Genomic DNA, 15,069 nt, shown 5'->3' with positions numbered 1-15,069 from the left:
GACCGGAGTCCGAACCTGAGACGCATGAGACGGAACGCTCCAGACCAAATTTCACATAATGAACCTTGTCTGTTAAACTCACTAGAGACTACTCCGTAATATACTTAGATCGTCTAGGATGGAAGTAGCCTGTGAGATTCTACATCACGGAGTAGGGTCAAGGAAAATTCCTACCCCCATGAAAGAAGGAAGTAACCCCTGTCAATCTCAACGTGCAATTCATATGGGGCTTATATATAGGTATATGGCACAAGTCCCTACTCGTCTTTTTTTCTACTTCTGACTTCCTGCCTCTTATGATCATCATGTCATCATCGTCGTCTGAGCTTCTACCACCCTTGGAAACGATAACACCCGATAACAGAGGCCCCGCGCTCACAATTGTGGCCTTCATCTTTCTATTTGTAACTCTAATAGTTGTTGTTGTTAAATATGGATCCACATTGTACTCAAAGACAGTATCTTTCAGCACAGATGTGCCTCTTTGGATTGCTCTGGTAACAAGCCTGCCTGTTCTGTCCCTCTAAGAGCATTATTGATGCCAATCGGCTGGCAGGTTATTGCTTTCATCCAAAGCCTTCTTACTCAATTTGCGGTTGACAATGGCCTTGGAAGACACGCCCATTCACTTTCCGCCGATGAATTTTCTAAGTATAACAAGGTCAGCCGCTTCTCTCCCAAAATATGGTATACCGTAAAGCTTACTGGGCTGTCGTGATCGCTTAGTTCACTTATGCCGCCCAACTACTCGTGATTCTGGTCCTGTCACACTCGAAAGTGTCAACATGTCGATTGATTTACAGAATCACACCGGGTCAGCATATCAGACAAGCCAGTATGATTGTCGTGATAATTGTCGGATTATGGACCGTCTTTGCACTTTTCGCCACAGCCCTTCAGTGTCGACCACCATGGGAGTATCTGCCTAGTCAATGTGCCGCAGAGGTGAGATATGAGGATCTAATACAATAAACAATCTTGCCTAATAACTAGCAGGGAGCTGTTGCATATCCGATCATAGTTATCAACATCTTTACAAATCTGGCATTGGTGTTTATTCCGTTGATCATGCTTTGGAATGTGCAAATGGCATTCCAAAAGCGTCTCCAAATCATCGCTTCGTTCTGCGTACGGCTTGTGTAAGAGGCCTTGATAAAAGATACAACTTAACCACATGCTGACGCCCCTGGAGTGTGGCGGCAGTCAGTATCATCGAACTAGTATACCTGCCGACATACTTGCACTCAATCGATCCAACATGTAAGCACCCGAAATTAACGGAAATGGCAGCTAGGAATTCTGACAGTTTTCTCGCAGGGACTATCGTGAATGTAGATATCTGCAATGAGTGAGTTTTACTGTTGGGTGTGACAATTCCTTGGCAGCTGATTGCTCCTCTTTGCAGGCTCACAATGTATCTCAGCATCATTGCGGCCTGCATGCCGTCCATCTATCGCATCCTCAGCAGTCTAAAATCCGGTTTAAACGACATTCATATGCCTGATATCGAGCTCAGCACTATCCACGGAGCTACAGGTTCAAAAGCTAAGTCCCGGGACCAGGCTGGGTCCAGCTCCCGCGCGAGAAGGCATTCAACTATGTTCCCGGGCTTCCGAGCCACTGATCTTTTCTCCAGGGATGATAATATGACGCAAAATGGGCTGTATACGATGCAAACTAATGGGTTTCGCAGGGATAGGGATGGTGCAGAAAGCACAGAAAGCACCCAGTGGCTGACAGAAGAAAATCAGCCACCGATCAGCGGAGTCAGGAAGACGGTGGAAGTATGTGTAGAAGTCCACGATAATCACTCATGAACTTTTCGCACGGTCGTGGGGTGTGTATAACCCATAAGGAAGAAACAAAAATGGCAACATACAGCAGTAAGTAATCAGTAGGCGCCAAGCTAATGCCTTGATACGGATTCAATGCAGGCGCGCACTTCGCAGGGATACCTACCTTTTTGACCTCCTTTTTGACAAGAGGATTCAATTTCTAAGTAAATCAGTGAGAACAATGAATTGTCTGATTTTGGTGGCTCATTGGCGTGGACTCCAAGCTCAAGCGTCCACAGAGTGTCCGACGGTCTGAGACTAGCGAGGATCCCTTGCTTAGCTTCTACATAGCCTGTGTAGTGGTAAGATTCTTATCTCCACTTTCCCCTCCGGGTCGTGCTGAAGCTGTTCGAAACCGACAAAAAAGCACGAGCCACCGAGATGAGCATCAGCATGAGCATGAGCTTAAAGAGAAGGAGCAGTATATTAATCACAGTATAGCCTGCAAACTAGTATGGATTCCTTTCTTGCACTGCGCGTGTTGGAATTAGTAAGAAATTTCAGTTTTATGTCAATCCCCTACCTGATTACTAGTCTGCGAACCGTCATCTTTTAGATCATTCACTAGTGGCAGAAACCTTGACCCTTCCGTGAGCGATTTATAACCCATCCAAATGCCCAATTTACTGTGTTGCTTACAGGGGAAGATGGTCTAGCGAGGCATAACACTCCGTCCCCTACCTAGTCTGACTTATGACGGCCGAGTCTATTAGAACATCCTTTGTTATAAAGGGCAGCTATTAGTTGCGGTCATAAACAACACCTTATCATTTTCTTTGACGTAATGTATCTTGTACGTAAGGTAAGGCTGATTAAGATACACTAGGCAGCATGTGCGGGGTGTGCGAGCCACCCTGACCCCCTTCACACCTGAGGGAATGCCATATTGCCGAAATATACTAGATCAGGCAAACCTTGAACCCAATGTCCACTCCTGTTATTTCCCGGTGTCTTGGGTTATAGCACACTAAGTCTGGTGCTCGAAGGATTTGAGTCCACGCATTGTCCAAATCAGTATACATCCGCATGCTTTGGGGGATGGGGACGTTGTGCCTCAAATGGAAATTGCCATAATAATAGTGGGCTCTATAGTCTCTTCGCTAATGTAACATTAATTAATGCTTCTCTTTCACCTCTCCCGCGGCCCAACTTCTATCTATACCTTATGGAGGCCGCTACAGGCGCACCAGCCAGGCTAACCACACGCCGGCGTCTGCTAAGCACATACCTTTTTGACTCTCAACCTACCACTTTAAGAAGCTTTCAGGCAGAGTACCATACCCCGTATATCTTTAAGCTTTTATTTAGACTCTGGATTGAATATAGAAAGACTTTATATCAGGCCTTATCTCCTAACATAAAGACTCACGTAGAGACTCACATAATGTCAAAAACTTATTCAAGGCCTTATCCAGAATTTTACATAGATATCTAATGACTACTAAAGTCCTACGCAAGTCTCTATATTACTCTCCATACGAGGCCCTATATAAGACCCTACTTACTTAGCAGCTGAAGGTGTAGTGTACAACCTCAAATATTAATATAATAAAGACAGTAAGCTTTTACTTGTTCTAAAACAGAGCTATTTTTGAAGTGGTAGGCAGTGAGTCAAAAAGGTGTGCTTAGCAGATGCCGGCATGTAGTTAGCCTGGCCGGTGTGCCTGTAGCGCCTCGCTACCTTATCATCACGCCTTCGCTACTTGCTTCTGACCAGCAGTTAATCGGCTCTGTAACGGCCAAATCTACTCCATAGCAGATTGTTCATCATTTTGAGGATTCCCCAACGAGAACTTCCCGTCTCTTCTAAATCATCCTAAGCAGTTAAAGATGCAGAATTCAGATGGACCCCGATATCAACATAACCGGCGAGTATCTTTAGTTTCTGCTACGAGAGTATTTAAGAATGCCACAGAACACACTAACAGCTTCTCGAACAGGATTCGCAAGCACATCCTCATGGCTTGACACTACAGTCAGGGATCTATACTTGCCTGCAGATAGGTGCATAATCGACAACCACAAATGTTTACGGACGCGATCGTTAGCTGCCAAATATGTAGCATGCAATAGACGTCTAAAGCCAGATCAACTTGATGTGTCTTTTTATACTGTCAGGTGTCGCGTTCTTACCAGTACGCCAAAACGATATACCGCTGGCCATCTGGAGAACAGACGGAACGAAGACTGTATCCCAACATCAGATAAAGTGGATAGGTGTAATAGACTTCTACTTGCTCTCGCGGTAGTATGCTTGTGGATATACATAAATAAAGTAGAACCACATGACCTCATTATATTTGATTCTGAAAAGATCAACTTAAGGTCAATTATAAATATCTAGATTGTCATCATAAGCATGCTCCCATCTTAGCTCCTATTGCTTTCAAGATGAGATGCGTGGATATCGAAGATGGGCCACTTGTTCTAGTATGCCGTAGGAATTAGGCGGGTTGTCTTATCGAGCATGGTGACCAAAAATGGATGAATATCTCACTATTACCATCAGCCACCCCTGTTGGCATACAAGGACTAATGTTCCATCGCTCGAGTGAATCTCTTTGGGGAAGTGGCATGGTCGCTGATATGCCAGTTTCATGTGATTCTCAGTAATCCACATCACCTTTCAGATTGTTGGTAATGAATATAAGATCCGCAATTAATACGTGTTAATGGTAAAAGCCTATAAGATTTTATCTCAGGTGCTATATCGAATGTCACCCTATGACCTTACTTGAACAGAAACTAAGCATATGCATGTCCATATTATAGAAGCGTTCAGGGAATTTCCTCGGGACGTGGGCACAATCTATTTAGCTTACTGGATTCCATACCGCATCTCCGGTGGTCAAGTTCATAGCCAATGGGAAGCACTCCACTATAGATCTTAAAAATAGAAGAAGACTCCAAGGCCATCTCTGACAGACGACAGTTAACGGGATAGTGTGGGAGACCCCGCAGTAAAGGAAGATGAAACAACAATGGGAACAGCCAGTGTTTCAGGCACAGAATAACTACTGTGCGGTTATCTGCGATGCCAATCGCTGCTACTCGGTGAGTCGGAGTTGCACTACGGAGTAGTACTCTGTGTAGGTCGATTTTGGTCTGCCACCAAGGCCCGATGTGTGGAAAATGGCGATCCAAAGATCTCTCGGCAGAGAAATATTCAGCTAGGTTCATCTATAGACGCGGCAGAATCTCGATGTCTGTATGGATTCTTTTGACGACAAGGTTCATTATAAATAGATATGGAAGGTTGAGAATAATTTTGATCGACGGGTATCATTGGTTTTGCATGTCAGCCCAATTCAATCATCGGTTAGACCTGGGGTTTTTGCTGTCACGGCCCACGGAATTCCTGAACCATGGACGGATGGGCCGGGATCCTCTAATATTAATGGAGCACTAATCAAGTATCGGGCTTCCGAGCTATGATGACAGCGGAGACTGAGAAAGGAATGACCGCCGACCCCCAAAGGGATCTACGCGCCGCATTTCCAAAATAGTGTGCGTGGTACTCCGTACTAAATACTACTAACAGGGGCTGTTTCCAGGCTGGTCAAGCCGTCAAGAGGAGTCCACCAGTTCGGTTGGTCAGACCGACGGTTGGAAAAATCACTAACGATAGCCATAACGGGGACTTCAGCTGGGTTTGGCATGCTAGTTCATTTCTCAAGCCTTAGGATGACTGTAGTTTTCAGTCCTGAACACTAGCGCGGATTCCTGAGCTCTTGGACGGACTCTAAGCGAGATGACAAGTGACATTAAGATCTGGCCGGCAGGTGTATTCCCCATCAATCTGTCAAACTCACAAGATGACTGCTTATGACACATGGGCAGGGAGCTATCTGTCAGGGTGTATACAAGTGTCTATAGCTTTATGTTTGTAGGTAATAGATGTGTGGCAGGCTGGCAGCTTCACAATCCCTTTATAATAGCGGTTTTATAACTGGATCGGCAAATTTGATTAGGTACCTGTGTCGACCCTCGGATGTGGAGCCCTACTTAGCTGCCGAACGATGGAACGACTCAACGAGGGCAAAGGAGCGGATCTCGGCACGCACGGGTCCTCCCACGATACTTCGTCCCTCCGTGCCGTGTCCGGCGGGAAGTATCCATTCACCATTGTCTACTCATACCTATTGTCTGTAGGTCTGTTTGAATAAATGACACTACATCTCATATGAGATTCAGGGTATCAAAACAATGTATGAGGTGTGAAGTATCTGCATATAACTTGTCGTGACTGCTGTCATCACCGGCAAAAAGAACGGATACCCACTGCATAAGTCCCACGACTTCTTTTCCCCTACCTAGGCTAGACCTTCTGAAAGAATAGGACAAATCTAGAAGCTCTAAAACTCTGCTTGAACGCCTCCCATGTCCTGTCCCGGGTCGCAACCTAGCTGACGGCGCTGATCGACATGACAACGAGAAGCCTGCTAATTATTACTTCACATGAATATGGGACCAAGGTGGCCCAGTTGTCCTGGATCGTGTTTTCAGAGAGATTTGCGAGTCAATCACGATTTTTATCTCATTCAGTAAGAGTGGATTGGGTGATATCATGGGCCGTACGTTGTAATCGAGGGTATCTTTCACGTCTGGACCACTTTGGTAGGATGGATTAGCTCAGTAGCTGGTTTTAGATGTGATCAACGTCCGATTCGCCTGCTATGGAAAATAGTCTAGAGTATTGGTAGGGAGAGCAGCCAATCCCTGGAGAATTTAGACCATGGATGCGTGGCAGGACAGTCCGTTCAAGCGGCAGACTTCCTAGTCTAGCTTTTCTGCAATGGTCGGGATCTTCAACTTTCCCCAAGTCTTCGGGAAGCTCTCAATCAATGCGGCATCATCACAAGGAGGGGATGTAAGATCTTTGCCAATGGCCGCTGGTCTCAGTTCTGTGCTGCTGTTTCCTAAGTTTCTATCTTCTAAGTCCCTGTCACATGGTCGGCTTATTAGTGGTGCCTCATAAGGCCCAAGCCCCTGGGGTACCTAGGCGATGCTGCGGCAGTGTGGACCCCGAATCCTGCCTCGGTCACACGCCGTCCAGCTGTTATCCGCACAGTGCACACGGCATGGAGTCAGCCATTCCTCTTCCCTGCCATGGTTTCATTTCGCCATCCACGCAGCAAGTGTCTGTGACCGGATACCCACCCGAGAACCTAGGCATCCACTCCGTGCTTGTGTTCTCCGCTATGCCCCAAGTACATTTGCCGTTGCTGGTAAGAGTAGACTAAACCGTTGCCTCAGATTTGCCTGGGATCGATCTAAGGGATCATGGTTCTACATCTATCTATAGGACCGGACATTAAGGGTTCCATATGGTGACATCGAGATAAGCCGCAGAAGATACATGGTGAGAGCGAGAGCCAGACGATCAGCCTTATTCAACCTCCAACACATGCCACTATAGACCTCGCTACCAGATCCCGGGCGACTATTTACCCGATAGTAGCCGATATTCCTCCCTACCCCCTCCTGGCTCTTACAGGATAATCAAGGTTAAATGACCAAGAATGAGGATTCATGAATTACGCTGGTCCTTGAACGGTTGAAGCGCTCTTATACAGGGCAGATCAGTACTCTCACATGGCAGCATTGAGACCTGGATCCCGGCTCCATCGGCATTTCAGTTCCCCATTAGCTCTTTCGCCACTGGGTATCTAGTACAAAGTAGTAGACTCTCCAAGAATCTTATGCGTGGCCCAGACTCTTAGCGTCGAACCTTTTTCCCCTTCTACCCCTAGGACGGTTTCCATCTGGGTTATATATCCAGTCCATTGGCAGCTACCCCAGCCTGTACTTCACGTTCTTCCTCCCACACTCGAGGAGACAATGTCACCCGACTACAGACTGCGACATTTGTTGATTCACATGCGCCCCAGTGTGCCCCGCCATGATTGAATTCAAGGGCCGGAGCGAGTCAATATTTGTCGTAACTGTGGTTTTCTTGGTGATTTCGTTCATATCTGTGTGTCTACGATGTTTTGTCCGCCTGAGACTTGTGCGGGCATTTGGGTGGGATGATGCACTGATGGTTTTCGCCATGGTATACACTATCAACTCACCTTTAGAAAACTTGCTGACGTGAGCCTTTCCCACGCCTCTAGGCCCTCGAAATCTTGTTCGCATTGTGTGGAATTACCGGCTCGTTGTATGGCATGGGTCAGAAACTGGAGCAGCTGGGCTCAGGCCACCTTGAAACTGCTATGTTTGTATGTACAATAGGTGCCGAGTCAAATTATCATTGCTTACGCCCAAAAGTGGTGGTGGCTAGGTCAAACAAGTTACGTCGTGACTGTTGTTGTCGCAAAGATTTCCATCGCTTTGGCCCTCCTCCGGCTCACTGTCTCAAAAATACATACGATCCTTCTATGGTCTGTGGTCGGTGTATCGATCGTTGTGGGCTTAGTATTTTGGTTTATGTTGACCTTCGAATGCAAACCGGTGTCGCACTTCTGGCAACGCGAGTCGCCTGGATCCTGCATGTCCACCGATTATCTTCTCGATATCGCCTACGTGTATAGTGTCACTGCCATGCTCTGCGATCTTATATTGGGGCTGCTACCCATTTTTCTGGTGTGGAAGTTGCAGATGAGCCGGCAAACAAAGGCAGCATTGGCGGGTATCTTGAGCTTAGGTTGCGTGTAAGATGAATTGGACAGGGTCACCCATACCTGCTTGCTAACAGTCGCACTAGAGCCAGCGCAGGTGTTATCGTTCGTATCCCTTTCCTTCCAACTTATAAAGATCCGGAATTTCTCTGTAGGTTCCTATGATCCGATCCATCTGAGTGATAGGACGTGTATCACTAATGGCAACAAAGACGCAACGACTCAAATATCCATATGGTCCAATGTGGAAGCAGGCCTCGGGATCACGGCAGGCTGCCTCGTCACTCTTCGTCCTCTCTTCCGTTGGTTGGGCGGAACTAGCTACGTCACCACACACAGCAAGAGAACAGCCGGAAGCATGCCACTCTCTAGCATTAACGGCCCTGGTAAACACTCACGAAGCGAGCATACGGCGAATTCGACCAAGTTCTGGCGTCCGGACCTGGATCCAGAAGACTCTAGGGGTGTAATCACAACAGTGCAAACAGCCCAAGGAAGTCGAAACAGCAGCCAGGAAGACCTTAATCCGAAGCCAAGCGCATGGAATGGGGTTAATGTACATAAGTCCTTTGTTGTCACGTCAGATGAAGTATAGAAGTTGATCTTCTGTACTATTCATCCATTCATGATATGAAATGTAATTATAACATACCTTTGTTGGATCAGCCTTTATCATTCCAGTGTATGTTCACACCATCAGACAGCTAATCAGTATCTGATAATATGCAAGTCTGTTCATACCTGACGGAAAGAATGAAGGTGACCAATCTACCTAGTCTTTAGACGCACACAACTCTGCTCTACAGCACTCATCTCTCCACTAAGTATTCATGGGATTGCTATATATAATATTACTATCCAAAGTGACTCTATTTATGCTCTTATCTCACATTTTAGTTGATCAATGAACCAAGCATCATCCAGAAGTTTTCTCGCTGACGCTCTAGAGTATGATTCAAAACGCAGCAATCTTCCAATCACTTCTTTGGGGGCCAGGCTCTATAACATTCTCGTCACTCCGTTTAATACACCCAATCTCTAATTTGCCGATCAGGTTCACAAATCCACTGCCATCTATACTGACCATGAGGTATGTTGAGAACTAATTTGTGAGTTTGAAGATCTGTATAAGGTGAGTGGTGCAGCTAATTGTTCACCGCATCCGCATCACCTAGATACCTCCATGTCCATTTTGCGGCTGGTGTAACGTCTCAGTTTCATGAAGAGCTTGTTTCGCGCTGGACTTGGTAAAAACCCCAGAGAGCCTCCCATTGAAAAGCGTATATGATAATTGAGACACTCGGTCCTAGGATCTCTGAGACAAGACAATGATAAACTCCATGCGGTCCTTCCAATTCGAAGTCATCAAACAAGCGAATGACATGCTCGGGGCTAGGCTGGATGAACGCCACTTCGTTCATGCTTGGATTTCATTGCTTCATGCGTCTTTTTGTCTCTCCTAAACGCAGACTTTGATAGCAACATCGGCTTCACTTCTTGGGATGGTTAGTATTTTTTGACTACAGTGTGATAAAAGCGACGTTTTTATACGACTTTTGATCTCTCTACAGCCCACACTGTTGAGTAGCTTTCCCAACCTAGTTTATGCAACATCTTAGAATCCACGTTTTTTAAACGGTCCCCTAAGTTGGTAGGGTTCTAGCCACCATTTTGATAGCGATACAGGGGTCTCCCGTCAACTGAAGACGTGTATCTCAATGGGCTCGTCTGGAATGTGGGCATATTAAAAGTCGGATTGTGTGCGGTGAGCAACCATGGGAAGACTATTTGGGGGACAGCATGTCTGAAAACCATCCAGGGAGCGCTCTTAAGACATGAGGCATCATTATCAGCTCGATTCCATCTATTTGGGCTGGTCGGGCTCGTGTCAATGTATCTATTTTCAGGTTTGGAGCATTTCTAGTGAATCCAGCTAACTGGTGCTTACAGGACTGTCCAACGACCATCAAGTCTTCCAGATTTCTATATCCCTCAGTTTCATCTAAGGGCCAGACAGCTCGTGGTAAGTCAAGATGATGCTTATAACTCAGTATTCCGGCCGGTGATTCGCTATCTAAGCCTAATGTCCGAGGCAGAAGCTTCGGTGACTTTCTATGTAGCATCTTGGTACCATTTCTCTCTCTGAACAAGGGTAACGACAATAAATGAAGAGGCTCAATTTCGCAGGCGGAGTTTTATGTCAAACTCTCATCTTTTGTAAGGTAATATTATCTGGGGTTATTATTATAATTGCTATCTCGATCAAATGCTTATCAGGACCAGCACGGTCGGGAAAATCCAAGCTCCGTCCTGGCAGGTGGCGGCGGCCAATCGTGAGCAACGGACCTTCGTACCTTCAATCCCCGGCGGCGAATCCCAAAATTACACTGTCGAGGTGGCTTCTTCACATTTTCCTCTTCGACCTGCCCTTCGGAAATCGACTGGTGGCTTCAAGGTTCTGGGCCCTCCATTTCCTATGGTTTACTGAAGCTCTCTTGGTCTCTCAAGTTCGCGTCGTTTGACCCGCGTCGTGGTCATTCGAGTCTCACAATGTAAGTGTGGCACTTCCGTTGCATCGCGTGCAGTGATCGCCCACTAACTTGATGATGCGCAGGGTAGGACTCGTTGATGATCCCCAGATTAAATATTCCTCGCTTCATAACCCTCTTCCCACCCAATTACACACCTATGTGTGGCCGTTCCTAATCATCTGGCCGGCCTTTTTGGCCTTTTATCTCTCCCCTGAACGCTATGATACGTATATTCAAGGCCAGGAATGGACATTTGTGTGGGTTGGCTCGATTATCACGGTTCAGTCGCTTTTGTGGTTGATGACGAATTGGAACATCAATATCCAGACCTTGTTTACTACCACTAAGGCTAGATCTATTGATTCCGCTCGGCTTATCAAGGTGATACCCGCGGCGAACGCTGGTTCGGCTGAAGTCTGCCCTTTGGTCCTTGATACAAGAGGAGGGAAGAAGACGCTTTCATTCCTATTCCAGAAACGCCGCTTCCTTTACTACCCCGAACGTCGATGCTTCGCTCCCCTGTCTTACGTCCTCGATGCCGATCCCAAGCCTGCACTCAAGACCTTCCAGAAAAGCCAGGGCTTGGTGTCCAAAGAAGAAGTCGACCGCATTCGGCTCTACTATGGTGACAACACGTTCGATATCCCGGTTCCGGGATTTGTGGAACTATGGAAGGAGCATGCGGTTGCACCTTTCTTCGTTTTCCAAATCTTCTGTGTGGGACTGTGGATGCTGGACGAATACTGGTACTATTCTCTGTTCACCCTCTTCATGCTTGTCATGTTTGAGAGCACAGTGGTGTGGCAACGTCAGCGGACACTCAATGAATTCCGGGGAATGAATATCAAACCGTACGAAGTATGGGTCTTCCGCGAGAAGCAATGGCAGAAAACCACTAGCGACAAGCTCTTGCCAGGTGACCTAATGTCCGTTAACCGAACCAAGGAAGACGGTGGCGTGGCATGTGATATACTTTTGATCGAAGGCAGCGCGATTGTTAACGAGGCTATGCTCTCCGGAGAGAGCACCCCACTCTTGAAGGAGTCGGTTCAACTCAGACCAGGGGATGACTTGATTGAGCCAGACGGACTGGACAAGAATGCGTTTGTACACGGAGGAACCAAGGTTCTACAGATCACCCATGCAAACACTACACCAGACGATGTTGCCAGCTCTAAAGATGGTTCTGGTATTCTGCCCACTCCAGATGCTGGCGCACTTGGTGTTGTTGTGAAGACCGGGTTCGAGACAAGCCAAGGTAGTCTCGTGCGTACTATGATCTACTCCACTGAGCGGGTGTCCGCCAACAATGTGGAAGCCTTGCTTTTCATTCTGTTCCTGCTCATGTTTGCCATTGCTGCCGCATGGTATGTTTGGCAGGAGGGTGTGATAAGGGATCGCAAGAGGTCGAAATTGCTCTTGGACTGCGTTCTCATCATCACTAGTGTTGTTCCTCCTGAACTTCCCATGGAGCTCAGTCTTGCTGTCAACACGAGTCTGGCCGCCTTGAGCAAGTTCGCTATCTTTTGTACCGAGCCTTTCCGGATTCCTTTCGCCGGCCGTGTGGATGTTGCCTGCTTCGATAAAACCGGCACTTTAACCGGTGAGGACCTTGTTGTTGACGGTGTTGCCGGTCTCACTCTGGGCCAAACAGGCGCAAAGGTTGAAAAGGATGGGGCGCACAGTGAGCTCGCCAAGGGTGGCAATATCGGAATTGATACGACGCTTGTCCTTGCAAGCGCTCACGCCCTAGTGAAGCTGGACGAGGGCGAGGTCGTTGGCGATCCTATGGAAAAGGCTACGCTGAAGTGGCTTGGCTGGACCCTGGGTAAGAATGATACTTTAACAGGCAAGACCTCGCCTTCCACGGGATCTTCTCAGGCTCCCGAGTCCGTCCATGTCATGAGACGGTTCCAGTTTTCATCCGCGCTGAAGCGTCAGAGCACCATCGCCACGGTTGTCTTTGATGATCGCAACACACACAAGAAAGTTAAGTCAACTTTCGTTGGTGTCAAGGGTGCTCCAGAAACCATCAGAACCATGTTGGTTGATACCCCGCCACACTACGAGGAGACTTTCAAGTACTTCACTCGTAACGGTGCCCGTGTTCTTGCTCTCGCTTACAAGTATCTGTCCCATGAGGCCGAATTCTCTCGCGCTCGTATCAACAACTATACCCGAGAGGAGGTGGAGTGTGACTTGGTTTTCGCTGGTTTCCTCGTCTTGCAATGCCCGCTGAAGGAAGACGCTATCAAAGCTGTGCGTATGCTTAACGAGAGCAGCCATCGTGTTGTAATGATTACTGGTGACAATCCTTTGACTGCCGTGCATGTTGCTCGCCAAGTTGAAATCGTGGATCGCGACGTATTGATTCTTGACGCACCCGAGAACGACACGTCAGGAACCAAAATTGTTTGGCGTACCATTGACGATAAGCTCAACATCGATGTTGATCCCACCCAGGATCTCGATCGCCGCATCTTGGAAACCAACGATATCTGTGTCACTGGCTACGCTTTGGCTAAATTCAAGGGCCAGAAGGCCTTGCCTGATCTACTTCGCCACACCTGGGTTTACGCTCGTGTCTCTCCTAAGCAGAAAGAGGATATCCTTCTTGGCCTCAAGGATGCTGGTTACACGACTTTGATGTGCGGTGACGGAACCAACGATGTCGGTGCCTTGAAGCAAGCCCATGTTGGTGTTGCACTTTTGAATGGTTCTCCGGAGGATCTCACCAGGATTGCTGAGCACTATCGGACGACAAAGATGAAGGAAATCTACGAGAAGCAGGTTTCTATGATGCAACGTTTTAACCAGCCGTCCCCGCCCGTGCCTGTGCAAATTGCACACTTGTATCCTCCAGGTCCTAGCAACCCGCACTACCAAAAGGCTATGGAGCGCGAAGCGCAGCGTAAGGGTACTCCCATCCAGTCCGCTCCGGCCCCAACAGAGGCGATCCCAACCATCACATCTCCTGGTGCACAGGCTCTACAGCAATCCAATTCCAACTTGACCGCTGATCAGCAGCGACGGCAACAAGCCTCGGTGGCGGCTGCTGGATTTGCTGATAAGCTTACCACATCCATGATGGAACAAGAGCTGGACGAGAACGAACCTCCCACTCTCAAGCTCGGAGATGCCTCTGTTGCCGCCCCATTTACCAGCAAGTTGGCGAATGTTATCGCCATACCAAACATCCTCCGTCAGGGACGCTGCACACTGGTTGCAACCATTCAGATGTACAAAATTCTCGCTCTGAACTGTTTGATCAGTGCCTACAGCTTGAGTGTCATCTACTTAGACGGTATTAAGTTTGGTGACGGCCAGGTGACCATCAGCGGTATGCTGATGAGTGTTTGCTTCCTCTCCATCTCTCGCGCGAAGGTAGGCGTTCAACATCTAACGTAAAAATTATTGATTCTGACATTACATTCCAGTCTGTCGAAGGCCTATCAAAGGAACGCCCGCAGCCAAACATCTTCAATGTGTATATCATTGGCTCCGTGCTTGGCCAGTTTGCCATTCACATTGTCACTTTGATTTACCTGTCGAACTATGTATACAGCATTGAACCGTAAGTTGGCCAATCTTCATCATAGTGTATGTTACTGACTTGCTTGCAGGAGGCAATCAGATATTGACTTGGAGGGAGAATTTGAACCTTCGCTTCTCAACAGCGCCATCTACCTTCTGCAACTCATCCAGCAAATCTCGACATTCTCGATCAACTATCAAGGTCGCCCCTTCAGAGAGTCCATTCGTGAGAACAAGGCCATGTACTGGGGTCTGGTTGCGGCATCGGGTGTAGCCTTTTCTTGTGCAACCGAGTTTGTTCCTGAACTGAACGAGAAGCTGCGCCTTGTGCCTTTCAGCACCGAGTTCAAGATGACGCTGACCGTCCTAATGATCTTCGATTATGCGGGATGCTGGCTCATCGAGAATGTGCTCAAGAGGCTGTTCAGCGATTTCCGGCCGAAGGATATCGCCGTGCGCCGGCCCGATCAACTCCGGCGGGAGGAGGAACGTAAGCAGAAGGAGGCTATGGAGCAGCAGGCTAATTAGGGGGCGAGGAGGGCTTAGATT

At 47.6% G+C, this 15,069-nt stretch overlaps 2 protein-coding genes across 2 annotated transcripts; both read left to right on the top strand.

Moving 5' to 3' along the window:
* Positions 1 to 305: 305 nt before the first annotated feature.
* On the top strand, positions 306 to 1,893 carry BO94DRAFT_567631 (uncharacterized protein; the record flags this gene model as incomplete). Its single annotated transcript, XM_025614640.1, has 7 exons — positions 306 to 497; positions 557 to 661; positions 727 to 945; positions 997 to 1,139; positions 1,193 to 1,260; positions 1,318 to 1,348; positions 1,406 to 1,893. The coding sequence occupies 7 exons, from the start codon at positions 306 to 308 to the stop codon at positions 1,815 to 1,817; spliced, it is 1,170 nt and encodes a 389-aa protein (XP_025465253.1). The 3' UTR covers positions 1,818 to 1,893.
* Positions 1,894 to 7,737: 5,844 nt separating this feature from the next.
* BO94DRAFT_471092 (ion-transporting P-type ATPase SPF1) lies at positions 7,738 to 15,048 on the top strand (the record flags this gene model as incomplete). The annotated part of the gene is made up of 8 exons (XM_025608368.1): positions 7,738 to 7,890; positions 7,952 to 8,056; positions 8,106 to 8,488; positions 8,542 to 8,606; positions 8,668 to 9,011; positions 11,095 to 14,370; positions 14,424 to 14,560; positions 14,610 to 15,048. The coding sequence occupies 8 exons, from the start codon at positions 7,738 to 7,740 to the stop codon at positions 15,046 to 15,048; spliced, it is 4,902 nt and encodes a 1,633-aa protein (XP_025465252.1).
* Between the last annotated feature and the right edge of the window lie 21 nt (positions 15,049 to 15,069).

Source organism: Aspergillus sclerotioniger (assembly GCF_003184525.1).
Source record: "Aspergillus sclerotioniger CBS 115572 chromosome Unknown BO94scaffold_22, whole genome shotgun sequence".
In the NCBI taxonomy this organism is placed as follows: Eukaryota; Fungi; Ascomycota; class Eurotiomycetes; order Eurotiales; family Aspergillaceae; genus Aspergillus; species Aspergillus sclerotioniger.
Note: the sequence above shows the minus strand (reverse complement) of the source record. Positions and strands in the feature narration are given on the sequence as shown.